At 36.0% G+C, this 21,697-nt stretch overlaps 1 protein-coding gene across 4 annotated transcripts in view; it reads left to right on the top strand.

Annotated features, from left to right (window-relative positions):
- The first annotated feature begins 978 nt into the window (after positions 1-978).
- The window catches only part of RAB28 (RAB28, member RAS oncogene family), a 116,147-nt gene continuing 95,428 nt past the window's right edge, over positions 979-21,697 (top strand). For all 4 annotated transcript variants that reach the window (XM_088836496.1, XM_088836497.1, XM_088836494.1 and 1 more), the window contains exons 1-3: positions 979-1,269; positions 5,733-5,829; positions 10,978-11,066. In XM_088836496.1, coding sequence (XP_088692622.1) covers positions 1,195-1,269; positions 5,733-5,829; positions 10,978-11,066 — 261 coding nt within the window. In that variant the 5' untranslated portion in view covers positions 979-1,194. The remainder of the gene's footprint in view (positions 1,270-5,732; positions 5,830-10,977; positions 11,067-21,697) is intronic.

Here is a 21,697-nt window from a genome sequence, read left to right as displayed (position 1 = left end):
TTAAGAATTATTGTGGACCCCCAAAGAGTTTTTATGTTGTTATAACTCTCATTATTGCATTGAAATGGTTACCAAGAAACGTTTACCCCTCTATCTCTCAGTGGTGATGCCATACAGATCATATGCATCCTCTGGAAAACTTCTAGGTATATTTGTGACCGCATGAACGTGAAAAAGGAAAGAAAAATGAATTATTAGGAAAGTAGTTTTGACTTTATTGGGACCCCTGCAGGGTACCCCGGACCACACTTGGAGAACTGCGGCTCCAGCTTAATCACTTCGTGAAGGAACCATCGGATTCTGCCGTTTGGTTAAGAAAACGCAGGGTCTGAGAGGAGGAAAAATGAAGAAGGCAGCGCCAAGCCGACATTTCACTCTCGCAGCATCGCCCCGCGGCAGTTACACTTCCTGAGCCATCGCTTGCTCCTCGGCGGCACCGCACTTCTTCCCAACCCGCGACCGTCAGGACCCACCCGGCTCTGAGGCCCCTCCTCCGCTGCGCGCGCTCCTCGGGGCCACCGGCGTCCCGGGCGCGCAGAGACAGGCCCCGCCCCGCAGCCTGGACTCCGGGTCCGGGCTCCCATGGCAACCGCGGAGCGCAGCCTCGTTATCACCCCGCCCACCCGCCCAGTCAGGCTGAACCATTCGCTTCAGGGCTCTCCGCAGGGGGAGATGATGGAAACAGGGGGATTTCACAGAACGTCTATGCGCTACTCTGCTCCTGTGTTTTCTACTTAGTTTAAATTATACTCTTTTAGTTTTTCTCTTCATCTCGGTAACAGTCCCTGCGAGAGGTAGTAAGACGTGTCGCCTGCTCGGTTCGAAGGCCCCCCTCGGCCCGGGCCGGCACTTGGCCCGGCCCGCTAGGGAGGCTCGCGGGTTGGCGAAGAAGCGCCCGACGTAGCGCGCGGCGGGGGGCAGGGCTGCGCGCCCGACGTAGAGCGCGGTGTGGGGGGCGGGGCAGGGCTCGAGGGGCGGGGCGCCGGGCAAGATGGCGTCCGGCGAGTGATTCTCCCCGGGTGCCTTCAGCGGCCTCTGAGACACCGGGCCGGGGGTGGGGGGAGTCCTGTCCCCGCTGCCGGCCTTCCTCCTCTCCCCCGCCCCCGGAGATCCCCCTCCTTCCCTTCCTCCTTCTATTTCGCGGGGGTGGGGTCGGTGGGAGGGAGGGGAGGCGGGCCTCGTTCCTGGGACACCATGTCGGACTCTGAGGAGGAGAGCCTGGACCGGCAACTGAAAATCGTCGTGCTGGGGGACGGCACCTCCGGGAAGGTCAGTCCTCTGGTGCGCCCGCCGTGCCAGGCCTGCAAGGAATCCCGGCGCGGCCCCGGCGCCCTTCAAACCTCCTCCTCCTCCCCGTCCCCCCGGGCGTCGCCGTGTTTCCGCGAGTGCCGGGGCGTCTGGGCTCAGGCCCGCCAGGAGGTGGCTTGGGGCCCGACACAAATTAGACGCTTCAAGTCCGACGAGAGCTGTCCAGCTCCCTTTAAAAAAAAAAAAAAGTCGTTTCCTAATCCCTGCCTGGATCGCGAACTCCTGCTTCTCTTCAAGACCTGAGCCAGCATCGCCTCCCTGGGAAGCTTTCCAGCTTCTCGCCTCTGAGGACTAGCAAGGATCTGCCAAAACATCTTACCTGTTTTTCCTTTAGTCCAGGTCACACTTTGCGCGTTCCCCCCAACCCCCGTTTACCGTTTCAGATGCCTCCGCTGCACTGGGAGCTCCCAAGAGCTTGATTCTGGAATCAGGCTCCCTGGGTGAGAGAAGTGGGGCTCCCATCACTTTACTGGTCGGGTCACTGGAGGACAAATTGCTATCCCTATTTGTGCTTCATCTGTAGGATGGGTATGTTGATAGGGGTCGCTTCGGAGGGGTGAAGTGTGTGAATCCACAGTAAATGTAAACATCTACATGCAGCTTGCAGCACACGGAGTGCACGCAGTAAACGTTAGTTGCTGTGTTAGAGCATCGTACCTGTTCATCTCTGTTCCCCAGTACAGCACCTGTCAACACAAACATTCCTTCAATAAATATCTCTCGAGTTCCTCTTGTGGCCTGGGTGCTGAGGGCAGGGCTGCTGGCATGACAGATGGCATCCTTGCCTTAAAATCTGTCCTGTGATGACAGCTGATTGAATGAAGTGAGTGCGTGAGAATATCTGGCCGCCAGTCCCCTTTACCTCCGAGGCAGGGGTCTTTAACCCAGGGTTGTGGAGCTCCTGAAATGGAGTAAACATTGCCCGGTCCTTGCTCTTTGAAGACCATCCGTGAGATCTTGAAGGATTCTGGATCCGCCCCGCCCCCCAAACAAGGAGCAGAGCTGCCCAAGGAACCTTCACACCTGTCGCTTCTGTCAGTGGCGCCAACGCTGTCTCTGGTCGTCCTGCTAAAGTTTGTCACCTTTCTTCTCCCGTCCCTTTTCCCAACCAGAGGCTCCAGAAACGCGGGTTTTTTATTGTTACCAGTGTTGTTTTACACTCGATGTTTCCGTGTGCCTGGTGTAGTTTGGATGCTGGTTTCTGTGGTAACCACTGCTCGATACGTCTTCCCTTGGCGGTTGGCACTGCACAGCTGTTCGCTTCTTTCGTGCTGAGATTTCAGTTCCTTATGGAAAGGTGTCCTTCATAGGCAGAGTTTGGAGAATTCTGTTCATTTCTTTCTTGCCATCCGTGATACTTTGTTACTGATTTTTACTGTTGAGGAGAAACAAATCAATATGCTCTGATTACTTCTAAACATTTTGAAGAAGAAAAGAACTTGGGATCACTTTTCTTAGTCAAGTATTAATTATATGACTTTTTGTACGTTTATAACAAGTTTTTGAGTGGATGAATTATTTTAAATAAGTCAACATTGTTTTCTAACACAATAAAAACTTTAAGTTCTATTTTTATAGTTTTTCTCGTCATTCGTATTTTCTTTTGAATGCCTTCTAATTTTTCACTTCCTAAATCTTTTTATCTTCAACTCATAAAAATTTATTTCCTGTTTAAAATGATAATGACTATAATACTAATACACCTCAAAAAAAGACAAAAATTGTCCATTATCCTATATCCTATCGTAATTTTTAAAATGCTTTTTAGTTTTCTCTTCCAGTACTTATTTGTTATCATGCGTGTATTTCTCAATTGAAATTTGTTCCTAACTTTCCACCTAGGTTTTTCGTCTAGCCAGTCATGTATTGTCCTCTTTTTGCTGATTTAGTGTGAATAATGACGATTTGTCATATCTTTCTAGAATTCTGTCTAACGTGTGATAAAGTGCATTTTTTCATTCTGTGTCATGGAATTGGGGATATTCTGCTCCAACGGACGCTGGTGTTCTTTTAGTCCTTGTCATCTCGACTCATCTGTTTTAAAATTGTAAAGATGTTTTTTCTCCCAGAAATTTCTGGATGCCAGCATCAGACATCTTACCTTCTTTTCATTGTTCATATATCAAGCTGCTATTTTCTTCCATGCCATATTCAGTTTTCAGATTATTGGCAGCTACCAACATTCCCATTCTGTTTCTTTTATGGTCTTTTTCTTTCATGAATTCAGCCTCTCTTTCATTCTTACTTGTATCCTGATTTAACTCCTGTCCATTTTTTCTAGCAGCATTTTTTTTTTTTTTTTTTTGCTGGTTCTAATCAGAACATTTTTATACACCCTTACAAAAGCAGTAGAGTATTGCGATGACCACTAACATTTTATGCAAGAGAAGTTTAGCCCCTCCTTCCATTAACACATTTTTCTATTTCTTTCCTTTTTTGATTCCTTTGATTCATACTTTGAATTTTATTATATATTAAGATTTTTTTTTGAGACAAAATATCCTTTTATGGTGTCTTTTCAGTATTGGTAAAGGTAGTACGGTTAAAAATTGTTAGCAAAAGTTCACCAAACAAAAAAAAACTATAAAGAATCAGAAAAAAAAGAGATTTGATAGATGGTTGCTCACTTCATAATTGTTTAAGAAAAGTATTTCTACAATAACTTCTGAGAAATTATCAAATGAGACAGATAGCATAATATCTGGATAATTGGAGAGGAAGTGCCTCTTTCCCGCTGATTCAGATGCTCTTTAATTTTTGTAGTAAGATGTCTGGAGATGATGTAAGAACCTATTTTAATATTAATTGTTCCTAATGGCCTACATTTTTGACCAATCATACTTTATTCCAATTGAAAATTCTAGTTTTATATGTCTCAAAAGTGTGAGGGTAGGGCTTTCAAAATCTAGAAGTCCTATTTTTAGGGAAAAAAACACTCTGCTGAAGTTACATGTGCCTTGAATTTCTCTTAGACTTATGAAAGTGTTTCAACCATCCATATATTAAACATTTTGAAATATCTGTAATAGTATAAGTAGTGTTAATTATTTTTCTTTAGAACCCTTAGCCTCTTCATAAATAATTTTGTGCTCTAAGTTAAATGAGTTCACTGGCATAAACAAGGCTAAATAAAAAAAGGCTTTAAAAAGGAATGCTTAGATTTTTTTCTTCTGATCTCTCAGTTTTTATATTATCAAGGAAGCCAAATGAATTTTCATTTTGGTGTAGTAAGTTTATTTCTCAGAGTGTAGCAGAACATCTTTCTTATGGTGCTCAATATATATTTGACCAAATATTTTTGCAATTTCTTACAAATGCTGATTATTTAAATATTAAATGAATGGAATTACTGTGTGCAAATTGCCATTTATCTGAAAAATATGGTTCTTATGTCAAAGGAATCTTAGGGTTTTTTTGAAAGAAAGTTTGGCCCAGTTTTCTTTTGCACTTATGTCATAATAAGCTATCTTGCAAATTTTAGGTTTCATTATTTTAGGAGTTGACATCTAATTTTACTTTTAAAATAATAAAGGGTTATTTTTCTTTAACTTTGAGAATCTTGAAGAGCAGAAAAGCTTTCTCTTTTAGGGGGTTTTTACAAATAAATAGTGCATTACAAATGTTTAAGGAGCTTTTGAGTTATTTCACTGGAATGATTAATTATTTGTTTGCATTGATAAGAAATGGTACTTTAAAGAAACTCTAGAGTTTTGAATGTAACTTTGAATTATTATTTTAAAAATGTAGATATATATTCTAGTTATAATATTCTTGTGACAAGCTTTCTAGTTCTTGAGTGGAATATATTTTTGCCTGTTTAATATTAATCTTAAAAACTTCAGCTTATTAATTTAAAAGATAAATACTATCAGTTCTATAGAATCATGTTCATTTACCATTTTTAATGCAGAGAAAAATTAGACACGTTTCTTAGGTGGGAAAAAGAAATTGTATAAACAGGTTCTCCTTTCCTTAATTAGTGCTACTTATTAGCTGAGGACACAGACTACTCAGATGTTTGACTTCAGAAATGAAACATCTGTGAAAGTTGTGTTGAACTGATATATAGGGACATATAAGACTCAGATCTTTAATCATGTTGTTTTAATTTTCTCTGTCGATAAATAGAAATTCTAATTTCTAGGAAGGAATAGGAGGTTGACAGTCAGGAGATGTAAGGAGATTTAAAGAGATTTAGCTGATTAGTGTGTTGTTGCCATTGATAGCTGGTTGGCAAGTGAAATACACTTGGTGGAATGAAAAGTCCCTCTTCCCCTTGTAATTGATTAGAACTGCTTAAAGTTGCTTGTTGGTATAATCGGAGTATAAATATTAAGATTACTTAATAAGATATAGTAGTGATTTTGTTTACATTTCTAAAGCCAAAGACATTAATTTTGATATTCTGTGCATCAATTTTTTAGACCTCCTTAGCTACCTGTTTTGCTCAAGAAACTTTTGGGAAACAGTACAAACAAACTATAGGATTGGATTTCTTTTTGAGAAGAATAACATTGCCAGGTAAGAGACTAACATGTCTTAACATAGAAAGCTGTTCATATCTGACGCTAAGAGACATAAGCAGAAATGTGTAACATTTGGGTACGGTTTCTGTGTGAAAATATATGTAATCAGTAAATGTGTCTTAGGGTGGTTCTTTCATCAGCATCTATCATGAAGATACACTGTCCGTGTGTGTAAGGAAAAAGTTTATATACTCCCCACGCTACACTGTTTTTGACCGTTGCACGTTTTTTGAGGATAAACAATAGTTGCTTATAAAATTCTAACCTTAAAAACAAAATCAAATGCCATATAATTATCAACAGATATTGTATAAACTAAATGTGAGAAGACTGGAAAGGATTATTTTTTTAAATGTTATTTTGATTAGCCTCTGGTTCAGTTTTTTGTTTGAGAGAAAGTTGGAACAGAAGTATAATGTAGCTATGGAACTTCTGTGCTCTAATATGTGAATGCTGTTTTATGCAAGGCAGCATGAAATTGCTGGCATTTAATAGACCACTAAAATTTAGGGTCCCTAGGCACTCATAAAAATACAGTTTGAGCATTCAAGATGTTTCAGTTCACCATGCAAAGAAACTATTTAGATGCCAGTTGCAGCACATTTTGTGGGAAATACAGGGAATAATAACAAAAAAAGAGTGGTTTCTGTTTTAAGTTAGTTTCTGAACAATTGGGGCTTTAAAATGCTCTGTCCATTCACTTGTGCTTAAATTATGTGTTTAAAGTATTTTATTAAAAGCCGTTTGTTTTGATTGACTTCATAAGCCAGTCCATCTCTCTCTCGTCTCTGAGGAAACACATTTGAATAAAAACAGTTGCAAGTGTAATGTCAGATTCATATACTGGAACGTGAGTGATATAGTGGGAAGGGGTTTAATAAATTCTCATATTACTGAAATATGTTAGTCTCTCAAATATTCCATCTATCAGACAACTCTCTATGAATGTTTTACAACAGCTAATAAAAACTCTTGGTAATTGAAGGTATCCTGTGTATCTCGCTAGTAATATACTATTATATTTTGATGGTTGTTACTCGACTACCAATGAAAAATAAATAAGAAGAAGATATAGCTTCAGAAAAGAATTCTAATTATCCATTACTAAGTTATTGTTCAGAAACACGTGTGTATTTTGTTTCATTTGTCTTTTTGTATGAAAAACTGAAAAATCTCCTTTTTATTATTAGCTTATGGATAGGTTAATGCTGATATAAATAGAATATTTACCCCAATCACTAGCAGAATACATGTAGAAATCAGATAATATATTTACTGAAAACTTACTTGACAACAGTTTCTTCAGAGATGCCGGCTGTACACAGAGAACCTCAGTATGTATTTAATTACTATTTTGTTTCAGTGCTAACTAGCAGAAGCACTAACTTTCTGTATCATGAATATTGTTTATTTTTTCTGATTTTAAGTAAAGGAGCAAGCACCTATTCAGACATTAAAAACATTTTAAGGCTGATTCTATACATGTTAATGATTTCTAGTTCTTTGCATAATACCAGACATTTTTGAATTTTGATGACTTTGTAAAAAGTATTTGTTATTTTTGAAATCCAAATTTATATTTTAGAGTAGAAAGTACTTAGGTTAAAGAAATGACATTAGGAAATGCATACTCTTATTGAATGTATGTTTTAATTTTCCTGATTAAGCTTTCATTTTGATGGGCAGAGTTTCAGAAAAAAATTTTTTTTATATAAAAGCAGTTGGTTTTGTTCTGTTTAGTGGATTTAAAATTATTGTATAAATATTAGTAGGAAAAAGTTGTTGCTTGATTTGATATTAATAGGTATATTAAGAAATAAGATGAATAAATTACAGGTTTATAGTATACCCTTTGTATAGTTTAATTTTAATTCATTGTGCCCAGTGATTCATATTTGTATCATTTGCTGAAACATTATAGGCAGCATTATTAAATTTATGGTATAGCAGCACTGGAGGCAAATCTAGGATTTGTTAGTATTCTAGTGAGTCTTCTATCCGTTCAGATTGTTAGAGGTGTAATATCTCCTGTCCATCTATTAACATTCTCTTCATGCAAGTTTTCAAGGTCATTACTTTGCAAATACTCATCCATGTTAGTATATTTCATGATCTGGTATGCTGTATAGTCTGGATGCAACCACTGTGCAGATTTTACTGCTTAAAATAGTGTATCTGTTAGTCAGAGATTCTGCTGATAGAGCTTCTTAAGAGCCTTAGTCAAAATACTTTCAGGAAGCTTGTGGGTACAGTCCAGTAAACAGCGTTCTACTGTGAAAAGGATTTCTAAGTCTTTAGTACAAGAAGTGGGCAGACTTGTGTTTTTAGTTCCATCTTGACTATGCAGCACTTTAAGTAAGGTTAACCAAGGCACCAAGTGTACTTTTACAAGGTCACTGTTGAATCCTCTTGGTGGCTTTGATTCATACCAAGAGCAACTTACCTGTATTTTGTCACCTCATTTATTTATTTTTTTCCCTAGTTAAATGTCATTTCTTACAGAGGAGCAAGAGTAGCATTTTGTATTTAGGATTAGATTGCTGACAGTTTCCTCCTTAACATTCTTTATTAGTTAGAAGTTTATTTTAATGGATTCTTGGTTTTTAAAAATTTCACAATGTTGATTATTTGAAAATTCTTATATAGTTTTATAGGCTTGTCATTTTGAAAGTATACTAGAAGACTTAATATGTTTTTGCTTTTTAGAACTAAAGGGAATATTAATTTGAATTCTGTATTATTTTGTTTCCCAAATAGAAGGAACTCTAACTTATTTTTATGTGTTAATAAGCCTAAAATTCAAATGTGGAAGTTGAAAATACATTTCTTGATACATGAAATAACCATGAAGTTAATATCATTTGTTGAAGCTGTAACAAGAAAAGTTGTTTGTTTTTTGGTTAGCATTGTATATTAGTGGGTTATTAGTAATACACAGCTATTTTTATCTGAGGCACTAGAATATGTATAATAAAGAAAAACAAGCCAAGAACAACAAATAGTGTTTATTTGGAAAAGTATGGATTTAAAAAAAATGTTCCCTCAATACAGGAATATAAACCTCTCTGGTGGGAGATAGTTGAATAAATGATTTCAAGTCTTGAAATTATGTTGTCAGAATTTGAAAGTATGTAGTGAAGATGATATTTCTAAAGTTATAGATAGGATAGGGTCTAAATATCAGAATGTAAAGGAAAAAAACTTCATATTTTTTGATATGAAGTTAAGTTTAATGACCTTGAAGAAAATTGTATTAAATGCCCTTTATTAAGTGGTGCCTAAAATCTTTAAAAAGTTAAGACTGTTGAGGACTGGTTTTTGAAGTAAACATAACTAAAGAGTCTTGTTAGTAAAGTGAATAGAGTACAGCCTGTTTAGAGGCTCCTGAATCCATATGACATTCTTCTAGTGTCAACTAGCCCTTTCTCCCCTGCTTAATTTGAGACAGCATTGTAGGACAGTGAATTTTGAATTTAGATTTCTTAATTTTCTAGAATTTAACTTAATTTTCTTAAAAATTTAGATTTTTAAGATACCGGTTTTATAGAAGTTGTTGGGCGAGTCTTCGTCTGTGACGTTTGGGTTTTGTATTTGTAGAGCTCTAAGAACACTTCAGTCATTACTCTGTGAGTGTTGAAAGTGTGTATATGTGGGCAAGATGACGGGTGATAAACTTCGGTAGCTCTCATTAATGCTAATGGAAGTTCCTCATGTAAATCCTGCAGGTTGGCAGATAGAACAGAGCTATATCCACATAATGGAAAGATTGTAATACAGACCCTAACAAAACTTAGAGTTAAGGGTAAAAGTTGACTGGTTAATCTAGTGTTGTACTTTCTTTCCAGTTGCTAAGTTGAATGGTGTGAGTAACATGAGTTTGAGTGTACTCCGGGAGTTGGTGATGGACAGGGAGGCCTGGCGTGCTGTGATTCATGGGGTCGCGGAGAGTCGGACACGACTGAGCGACTGAACTGAACTGAACATTCTCCAATTTTAGGGTTTTGCATTGGTATAAAAACTCATATCTATATAACATTTTTTGGTTTGTTTTTGAAGTGAGACTAGTTTTTTAGTATCTAAGATTTTGAGTTTTCCTGATTTGCAAATCATTCAGAAAGATACAATTTTGGTGTGGGAGCTCATTTTAAAGGTGCTGATTGAGATTCTGTCTACCTTTGGAGAAAACAGCATAATTTTATTAGGAGAAACAGTCTGAAATGTTAAATTACAAAGCATATTGAACTTGGTCTTTAAATTTTGTTGTTTAGTCACTAATTGCATTGATAATAGAGAATAATGTCTTATAAATTTTTCATCAAGTAAATATTTTGCAAAATGGATGAAAGAATTTTAAAGATTGCCTTTTAGTAATTTAGAATGCTTTTATAATGTTTGTATGGGGAAGAGATTTGTTAAATCATCAAATAGATTTACTCTATTTTATGAGGGCTTTGAAGCACATATTGTGATTAGTTTCAGTGGAATGCTTTGAACAGATATAAATGCATCATAATAATTTGTGATATCCTGGGTATGTATCCTACATCAGTTCTGAATATGGCTGTTAAAATGTTTATATTTTATAAGTTAAATTTGAAAACATGTACATTTAAAATTATGTTCACTATTGTATATAGTAGCTGACATTCAAATTTAAAACTTCATTTGAATTGAAACCTTAAGACCGTTTTTGTAGTCTGTTGGTAATTTGTGAGTTTTATTTAGAACCTCTAGAGTTTAGAAGTTACAGCAAAATTCATTATATGCAATAAGGTAAAGTTCAGTTTTAATTTTTAAATTATATATCTTACTCCACACTCAAGTGCTTTATTGTTTTAGTCTCTGTATAACAAAAAAAAAAGGTTTAAGATGTTTGTAAATTAAAACTTTATTTATTTTCTTTTGTTTTGAAGGTGATTATAAGTGTGGTTGCTTATATGGAACTGGGGTAAAGTGTAAACGTAAATTCCCCACTGTTAATCTCTTTTGACAGCATTATTTCACAATTCCAATTATGTGAACATGCAGAATAAACATGCACATTAGGTTCAGAGTTTATCACTGTAACTTAATGTTCTGTGAAACTGTATTCAGTTATATTGTTCCTGTTTTTCTTATTTTTATATTCTGTTTTATATTTTAGGAAGCTTGAATGTTACTCTTCAAGTTTGGGACATAGGAGGGCAGACGATAGGAGGCAAGATGTTGGATAAATATATCTATGGAGCACAGGTATGAAATGAATTCTATGATTATGCCAATACTGAATATACTCCCCTTATAAGCACATAAGCAGGTACATACATACACCACACACACACACATGCTCTTTCTACCTTGATCTTTATATCATATGTAGGGAGACTGAGTTTACATTTGTGCTAATCCTTTGATTTCATCCTCCCCGCAAGTCCTGTTTGGAATGATTTGGGTCAGGGAACTGGGTAAATCTTAATAGCTTTCATATGCTACTTGTATTACTAATATTACTGTCAGAAGTTTAATACATGTAGTAATAAATGATATTTTGATATTTAGTGACTGATATTGGTCATATTCACCACTTACAGAATATATAAATTGAATGAAAATTATTAGAGAAGAAAATTTAATTTCATTTTAATTTGTAAGGACAAAAAGCATATATATGTATATATTTTTTATGGTTTGAATTAGTTTATTAAATATTTATAAGTGTTCAGATTTAATAGATATGTTGTATCAGAAAACTAAGTATGACTCATTGTATATATGAAGCACATATAGTTTTTTAACATGATAGTCACGTATAGTGTGTTTTCAGAAGAAAGTCTATGTAGAGTAAGAAAAACTACTTGAATAATTATATAACAAAAATTCTTTGGCAGCATGAGCTTATATAGATATATAGATTTTAAACTAAATTATGCTAATATAAAATATACATAGTAGTAATTAATGTACTTAATTACTGACATGCTGTTTTTTTGCTCTTTCCTCCAGTTTGAGTTAGTGTGTATCTTTCATGATGAAGTATTGGGGGGTAATATTCATGATCCTCATTTAGTTCTTTGTTGGAGTTTGACGTTTTAAGTGGAGAATCATAACTTGGTTATGTGGAACTGTGTTGCTCATAAAAAAATGAATCTAGAAAATGACGACAGAGTATTAAGCACTCTTCTATATGAAGTTTGATGCTTAACAAATACCATTGCCTTAATTTGGGATGGAAAATAGGTTCTGAGTTATTTTCTAGAATATGAAGAGAAGGCTGAGGCTCACGTTCTTGATTGTGTCTGCAGGCCCTCGCGCTGTGTGTTTGCGTTGCTGATACATAGATTAGGCTTTTAGGACTCCGCTTCACCTTTTCTTCCACATGTTCTGTGTCTCCTTTAAAAAATTTCACCTGTGACCAAATGACTTAATATTTATGCCTGTTCAGTTTCCTCTTAAAAAATATGTCTGAAGTTTTTGTGTCTGGCTTTTTTATTGTTGTTTCTTTCTGTTTTAAACTGATTGTGTTTAAAGCAGATAGTAAGGTAAAGAAAAATTATTGGGCAGAGGTTTGTGGAAAGCCAGTCCTTGTTTCATTCACCTAGTTGGTAAGCTAGGATTTGAAAAATGACAGTTTCTTTTCTCTTTGCTCCATTAAAATCTATCTACATGGATACATATTTGATTTAAAAAAATGAGAACTAGATTAGTCAAGCTTCTAATGATATTTGACTCTAAATGTAAAATAGAATAACTTTTTATGGTTCATAGATATATCTAGAGTTAGTGGTGAATGGGAAGTTTTTATGCATGTCAGAGTAAATAATACAACATTCAATTAATAAATTTTTTTTCATTTAAAAATTAGGGGAATATAATGTGTGTGGATTAGAATCTGTTAATTTTACCTTACTCCAAATCATTTAAAAATTTGATACATTTAGTGTTGGTGAAGACAAAATTTATCAAATTTGTTATTTGATTTATAGGAATTTAAAGTTTATTGATATTATATAAAATTAATATTGGTATGAAATTCACATAGTATAATAACAATCATTTTCAAAGTGTATAACCAGTGATATTTAGTACATTTAAATGTTGTGTGACCATCCCCTCAAATCTTTATAGTTCTTTACAGTGTGTGTTTGATGCTATTATGTAGCTGCTTGAAGTCAGCAAACATTAATGGGCAAATTTGTAGAAATTTTAAAAACTTCCATCATCTTTGAGAATAGTTGAGTTTAGTAAAATGTCTGTATTCATTTCTAATGTAATTCATATTTTAGGAGAAAGAGAATGTCACATGAGATTTCTATTTTGAAGGTACTTGTTGATTTTCTTTTTTGACAGTGCCTTACATTGTTTATCTATTATAATCTCTGTAAAACATATACCTTGGTTTATTAAAACAATGCAGTAAAGTATTTCTAGGAAGTACATGAACATTTTCATGAAATCATTCCAGGAAAGTAGGAATTCTGAGATGATAAAATGAATTGTTGTACTTTTTTCTGCTTTCCAGAGATTCTAAGTTAAATGCTATATAAAAACACAATAAACTACAGTAGTTTCTTTTGTTAAAATACATGTAAACTTTTTTACCCAGACCAGAGAAGCTCTGACTACAGTTCTCTACTATAAATTGGGGGAAATGTTACTTTTAAAAACAATGCTTTCATAAACATTTTAATAGTGTTTAACAATGGTATATAATTATATAACTATTCTTCAAAGTAGATTTGTGTCTGGAATCATTGTAGATGCTGTATATTGCCCATCTAATGAATACTTCAGATTTTTGTGCACATGCTATAGGGTAGAAATCTTTGAGAAATGTTTTGACAAGCGGGTTTTGAAGACATTGGTATAATGTATTATTTAGGGTTTTGTTCTAGGTTCTCTAACTTATGTAATATGTATGGAAAGAATTATACATAATTGGGCTATTAAGCTATGAATCTGTTTTTGTTTAAAGCATTTCTTAGGAAGAAGTTTATTTGTAGGCTAGGAATTAACTTTTATTCAAATCAAACTGATTGTTTTACCTTCTTCACTTTTTACCGTCTTTACTTTTTCTCAACCAGTAGCATTGAATTATAGTGATAATGTATTGAATAGTGTTGGTTAAAACAAAATCGAATTGACATCCAAGAAAAAACTCGTGAGGTATTTTTTCAAAAACTAGTTCTAAGAATTGAAGTATGTCCCAGTTAAATTCCCTGATTTTAAATTAACTTAAACTTTTCTAGGAGTCTTCAGAGAGATGTTATAGGCTATTTTTCATAGTGGTTGCAGGCAAACACACAGCACGTAGTGTTTAGTGCCGCGTAACCTGTGGCTAACAGAGACTAATAACAAACCTCAGAGAAGGACTGGATGTTTCATTTTTGTAGGTCTTTCCGCCCTGGAATCTAAGTGGTTTGCAAACACTGCTCTACTGAGTATAAACTCAATGAAGTGTAGTCATTTGTGAGGTAGAAGAACATAACTGCTATTGTGTGCCAGTGCCCCACGCAGATGAGCCACCTTGTTAACCACCAACAAAAGGATATGGTGCTTGTATGACAGCTGGGGAGACAGCAGATCTCAAAGTTGGACTCCCTGAGACTCTGCTGTCTTTTGCTTTGAATTTTTTTTTAGTTGGATATTTGCCAACTTGTAACTGATTATATTTACAGTCCTCTCTTGCATTAGTGTTCCTTTTTATAGGTTGTACTTATACAGTAAAATATATGTTGTTATGACTATTTATAATCTATATGATTTAATTCATTTCTATATTTAATTAAAATCTAAAGTAGATTATATGTTGTACAAATAAGCAAGAAAAAATACCTGCATTTTGGGAGTGAGGAAGCTTTCATTAAGTTGTATATATTGTATCTGTTAAATTTTAGAACTAAGTTTTGAAATACCTTATAATGTTAAGTGCTGCCACAGTGTTTGTTACTTCCATTTGATTTACTGACTCATCATACTTATTTGGTATAGTGATAAGTGAAGCAGATGAAAATAAAGTGCTGTGTAATATTATGTGGTTATCTACTAAAAGTCTTAAGGTTTATAAAGAGAAGATTTTTATGTTTGACAATGGTGAAGTTAAGATAGAGGAAAATCAAGGAAATTTTTATGAAGAGTTTATTAAGATGTATAAGGATTGATTAAACTTAAGAGTCTGATTTCCAAGAGTCATGGCAGAAAGATTTGGAAAGAAGAGGAGCATCTGGAGGGTAAATTAGGAAGAGGAAGCACAGGGCAGGATAGGGATGAAGACCTACATAGCAGAAGGGTAAACGGTAGATAGATGTTTGACAGAAGAGGGTATCAGGGACATGAGACACGGTGGTGGGTTTAGATGGCTGCAAGTTTGCCAAGAGACAGTTATTTCCAGCAGTTCCCTGGAGATTCTTCTCTGACTTCAGTTGTTGCCGAAATGTGTTGCATTTCTGAGGGAGTTGTACTTTCTGATAGTTTTCTGGAAGAGGGCTGGATTGATTGATGTGGTAAGAGACTCGGGGCTTTGAGGTGCTTATATTATAGGCTCCCAAAGAGGTGAGTACTTAGAGGTCTGGCTTTGGTGTGCTGAAGCTGGTGGGTAGAAGCTTTGGGAGTCTGGCAGCTTGTATGAGTTTTGGCAGTTTGTGTGTTTCAAAGAATTGGTTCATTTCATCTGTGTTTTCAAATTTTTGGCCATGCAGTTGTTCATATTATTCCTTCATTATTCTTTTAATGTCTGTGGGAATCAATCATGACCCTTCATTAATTTGTGTCTCTTTCTCAGTCTCTCTCTCTTTTTGGTTAGCCTGGCTAGAGGTTATCAGCTTTTGCTTTTGTTAATCTTCTCTGTTGTTTTCATCTTTTCAGTTTCATTGGTCTCTGCTCTAATTTTTATTATTTTTTCTTCTGTTTGCACTGAGTTTGAATTCCTCTTTTCCTTTAGTTTCCTAAAGTGGAAGCTTAGATTTTTGATGTTTCTTCTCATGATATATATATCACAAGATATATGTATCACATTCAGTGCTCTGTATTTTCTTCTAAGCACTGTTTTTGCTGGATCTTCAAGTTTTGATAAGTTGTATTTTATGTAAGATATTTTAAACGTCTCCTGGGACTTCTTTTTTTTGACCCATGTGTTATTTAGAAGTATGTTTCATTTCCAAATATTTTGAATTTTCCCAGCTATCTTTCTGTTATTGATTTCTAGTTTAATTCCATTGTAATCTAAGAAAATGCTTGGTATGATTTCTATTCTTATAAATTTTGTTAAGTATGTTTTATGGCCCAGAATGTGAATGTTTGATGAGTGCTTCATATAAACTTGAGAAGAGTGTACATTTTAATGCTGTTGGATGGACTGTTTTATAAATGACGAGATTAGATAAAGCTGATTGTTAGTGTTGTTCAGGTCAACTTTCTGACTTTCTGCTTGCTTGGTGTGTCAATTAATGAAAAAGAGGTATTGATATCTCCAACTGTACTAATGGATCTGTGGGTTTTGAATTCCATATAGTTCTGTCAGTTTTGGCCTCCATATTTTGATATTCTCTTGTTAAGTATATATACACAAAGGATTATTATGTCTTCTTGGAGAATTAACCCCTTTATCATTATGCCAATCTTTATACCTCATGATTTCCCTTATTCTGAAGTCTTCTTTGTCTGAAATTTATATAGCTACTGCAGCTTTCTTTTTGCTAGTGTTACATGATATTTCTTTATCCCTTAACTTTTAACCTGTATCTTTATATTTAAAGTGTGTTTCCTGTAGGCAACATATAGTTCAGTCTTGGTTTTTTGGAGTTTGTGTCTTGCAGCTCTTTCAAATGTAGTCTTCTACTCATACTGGAGGCCTTTCCGTGTGTGGTGAAGTATGATGAGGGGAAACATTCTGTCTCGTATGACTAAGTCACAGCCTTGTGTGACTTAGGCATTTGTGTCCTTGAAAATGTCTTTTAATTGGTAGATTTAGACCGTTCACAGTTAAAGTGTTGATTGACATATCTGGGTTCACAGCTCTCAGGTTTATTTTCTGACCTGTGCTTGTTTCACTCCCCTCCTTTCTCTTTCTGTCTTTTCTCCTTTTATTTGAGCATTTTATCTCTTCTCTTAGCCTGTCAATTATACTTAAGCATTCTTTTTTAAGTGATTGCTCTGGCTTTTATAATATACATTTTAAACTAAGTCCACTTTCATACAATATTATGTTGCTTCCTGTGCAGTTCATAAAATATTTCATAAAAGAATATTCTCAGTTCATCTCTCCTGTCCCTGATGACGTCAATGTCTTTCATATGCTATAATATAATCACTCAATACATTGTTACTATTATTAAATAGTTATATTTTAGATTAATTAAGAATAAGACACATAAATGATTTTATTTTACCTTTTCTTGTTCCTTCTCTGATATGCTTCCTTTCTTTATGTGGAACTGAGTTTCTGACATGTATCATTTCCTTCTTCTTGAAGAACCTCTTTTAACATTTCTTCCTAGGCAAGTCTTTTAGCTGTGAATTCTCTCAATTTTTGCCTGAGTAAGTCTTTTTTCCTCCTTACTTATGAAAGATAATATTACATTTGAAATTTTAGATTGGTCCTTTTCTTCCTTTCAGTGCTTTAAATATTTCACTTCATTCTTCCCTTACTTGTGTGGTTTCAAATGAGAAATTCTGTATAATTCTTATCCTTATTCTTCTACAGATAGGGTATTCCCTCGCTCCCCTCAGCTTCCACCTTCTACCTTTTCTCAGATGTTCTCTTTGTATTTTGTTTTATGGAGTCTAAGTATATGATGTGCCTAGGTGTAGATGTTTTTGTATTTATCCAACTTGGTGTTTTCTGAGATTCTTGGATCTGTGGTTTTGTGTCTAATTAATTTTGGCAATTTCTTGGCTATTATTACTTCAGATATTTCTTAAGTTCCATCTTCTCTTTCTGATATTCTAGTCCCATGTATGATCCACATTCAGAGTTGTCCCGCAGTTCTTTGATATTCTGTTATATTCATTCTTTTTTCTTTTTTCATTTCAGTTTTGTAAGTTTCTGTTATGTTCAAATTTGCTGATTCTTTCCTAGGTTGTGTCTAGTCTACTGATGAGCCCATCAGTGGTCTTATTTCTGTTATAGTATTTTTGATATCTGGCATTTCCTTTTAATTATTCTTTAGAGTTTCCATCTCTTTGTGTACTTTACTCACCTGTTCTTTCATGTTTTCTATCTTTTCCATTAGAGTCTTTAAAATATTATTCACATTATTTTAAATTCCTGGTCTGATCATTCCAAAATCTGTCTCATGTTTGACTCTGGTTCTAATGCTTGCTTTTCTCTTCAAACTGCCTTTTAGTATGCCTTCTAATTTTTTGTTGAAAACTAGACAAGATGTATGGACTATTCAGTTTAGTTCAGTCGATCAGTCATGTCGTACTCTTTGCGAACCCATGGACTGCAGCATGCCAAGCTTCCCTGTGCATCACCAACTCCTGGATCTTGCTCAAACTCATGTCCATCGAGTCAATGATGCTGTCCAACTATCTCATCCTCTGTCATCCCCTTCTCCTGCCTTCAGTCTTTCCCAGCATCAGGGTCTTTTCTAATGAGTCAGTTCTTTGCATCAGGTGGCCAAAGTATTGGAGTTTCAGCTTCAGCATCAGTCCTTCCAATGAATATTCAGGGCTGATTTCCTTTAGGATTGACTGGTTTGATCTCCTTGCAGTTCAAGGGACTCTCAAGAGTCTTCTGCAACACCACAGTTCAAAAGCATCAGTTCTTCGGCACTCAGCTTTCTTGATGGTCCAACTCTGACATCCATACATGACTATTGGAAAAACCATAGCTTTGACTAGACAGACCTCTGTTGATAAAGTAATGTCTCTGCTTTTTAATGTGCTGTCTAGCTTTGTTATACCTTTTCTTCCAAGGAGTAAGCATCTTTTAATTTCATGGCTGCAGTCACCATCTGCAGTGATTTTGGAGCCCCAAAAAATAAAGTCTGTCACTGTTTCCATTTGTCTCCCCATCTATTTGCCATGAAGTGATGGGACCGGATGCCGTGATCGTAGTTTTTTTGAATGTTGAGTTTTAAGCCAGCTTTTTCACTCTCCTCTTTCACTTTCATCAAGAGGCTTTTTAGTTCCTCTTCATTTTCTGCCATAAGGGTGGTATCATCTGCATATCTGGGGTTATCGATACTTGACCTGGCAGTCTTGATTCCAGCTTGTGCTTCATTCAGCCCAAGATTTCGCATGATGTATTCTGCATATAAGTTAAATAAGCAAGGTGACAGAATGTAGCCTTGATGTACTCCTTTCCCTATTTGGAACCAGTCTGTTGTTGCCTGTCCAGTTCTAACTGTTGCTTCTTGACCTGCATACAGATTTCTCAGGAGGCAGGTGAGGTGGTCTGGTATTCCCATCTCTTTCAGAATTTTCCACAGTTTATTGTGATCCACACAGTCAAAGGCTTTGGCATAGTCAATAAAGCAGAAGTAGGTGTTTTTCTGGAATTCCTTTGCTTTTTCTGTGATCTGACAGATGTTGGCAATTTGATTTCTGGTTCCTCTGCCTTTTCTAAATTCAGCTTGAACATCTGGAAGTTGTCAATTCACATACTGTTGAAGCTGATCTTGGAGAATTTTGAGCATTACTTTGCTAGCATGTGAGATGAGTACAGTTGTGTGGTAGTTTGAACATTCTTTGGCATTGCCTTTCTTTGGGATAAGAGCTCAAATAAATAGCCTTTTAATTAACTTGAGGTTTTATCTTAATTTGGCCAGGGGTTGGTCTGTGTTTAATGCTTACTGAAGCTTTAAATGCTGGAGACATTAAATTCTTTTAGTGTCTTTGTTTTTTTCCCTCCCCTGTCTTTTTGTACATCTTGAACTCTTCCTTAGTTGGAGTTTGTGTCTTGCAGCTCTTTCATATGTAATCTTCCACTGTTATCCTGGAGCCTTATTGATGTGTCGTGAAGTATGGAGGGAGGGAAAATTCTGTACTCTTATGATTAAGTCACAGCCTTGTGTGACTTAAGGATTTGTGTCCTTGAGCTATGACTTTCATAGGTATCTTTTAGCTTTTCTCATTTATGTGAGATAGGCGGGCTGGAAGGGGCTGAAGTTGGAAAATGCATGTGATAGAAAACTCTGATTAAGGTTTTTTCTTGGAGAGTATGCCTTTTTTTGGACAATGCTCTGGGCATATTTTACAGTGGTTAATTTCTCTTTCCTCCTACCGGAGCTGTGAGGGTATTTTTCTTGATTCTTCACCAGTAGGTAAAACTCATGAAAGTATGAGGGTATCCCAAAAACTATGTCTCTCAGGAGTTTCTGAGCCTCAGGCTAGACCATGCTCAGCCTTCAGCAGTTTGTCAAAACTACCGTTTGAGTATTTCTACTATTTACTGGTTCTAGTGACTTTTGTTCAAGGTAAGCAGGTTTTTGATGGTGACTCTGGATTCACTCCTCTTTCTCCAGATTTCAGGCTGTCAGTTTGCCCTACAAACTCAGCTTTCCGTTTTGTCCAAAAAAAAGTCTTTGATTTTCCGTTTGTCCAGCTTTTTTCTTAATGTAAGGACAAATGTGATGACTTCCAAACTCTTTACGTGTCTGAGCTGAAACCAAATGTCCTAGAACTTCTTTTGCTTTAATGTCTTTGGCTATCTCATTTTCCTTTCTCAGCTTTTCACATTGATGTAATTCAAAACTGGTGCAAAGTTGTCATGTTAGGAGCAAAGATAAAAGTAATAATTTTTCATTAAATGATATTGAAAAAAGAATATATGAACCGATAGATATTTGGGTTGCTAGATTAACGGAAAGGTATTTATCCTTCTATCTTTCTTATGAGTCCTGGACCAATTCATAGGTATTGCTGATTGGAGAATATTGGGATACATCAGTTTAGATGAGAAATTGGCAAACTTCCTTAAGGAACTAGATAGAAAATATTTTAGGTTTTACAGATCAGACTCTCTTTGTTGTGGCTACACAACTCTGCCATCATAGTGCAAAAGCAGGCATTGATAAAACTTAAACAAGTGAGTATGACTATGCTTCAATAAAACTTTATTTGCAAATTAGGCTATGAGCTGAATTTGACCTTGAGGCCATAGTTTACCAACTCCTAGTCTAGATCAGTTCTAGTTTTTATTCTTTGGCTTTGGTCTAGTACTGATTATCAAAAGGTGCTGGCCATGCATATATTCTATTCTATTCAGATATTGACCCATGTTGTGATGACTATTTTAATATATTACTTCAGTTCAGTTCAGTTCATTCATTCGCTCAGTCGTGTCCGACTCTTTGCGACCCCATGAATCACAGCACGCCAGGCCTCCCTGTCCATCACCAACTCCCGGAGTTCACTCAAACTCATGTCCATTGAGTCGGTGTTGCCATCGAGCCATCTCATTCTTTGTCGTCCCCTTCTCCTCCCACCCCCAATCCCTCCCAGCATCAGAGTCTTTTCCAGTGAGTCAACTCTTCACATGAGGTGGCCAAAGTATTGGAGTTTCAACTTTAGCATCAGTCCTTCCAATGAACACCCAGGACTGATATCCTTTAGAATGGACTGGTTGGATCTCCTTGCAGTCCAAGGGACTCTCAAGAGTCTTCTCCAGCACCACAGTTCAAAAGCATCAATTCTTCAGCGATCAGCTTTCTTCACAGTCCAACTCTCACATCCATACATGACCACTGGAAAAACCATAGCCTTGACTAGACGGACCTTTGTTGGCAAAGTAATGTCTCTGCTTTTTAATATGCTGTCTAGGTTGGTCATAACTTTCCTTCCAAGGAGTAAGCGTCTTTTAATTTCATGGCTGCAATAGAATTCTAAAAATTTTCAGGTTTAAGAGGTACCATAGGTCAAAATCACTGCAGATGATGACTGCA

Source organism: Moschus berezovskii, chromosome 5 (assembly GCF_049115385.1).
Source record: "Moschus berezovskii isolate FMDL1 chromosome 5, NW_MosBer_1.0, whole genome shotgun sequence".
NCBI classification, from domain to species: Eukaryota; Metazoa; Chordata; class Mammalia; order Artiodactyla; family Moschidae; genus Moschus; species Moschus berezovskii.
Note: the sequence above shows the minus strand (reverse complement) of the source record. Positions and strands in the feature narration are given on the sequence as shown.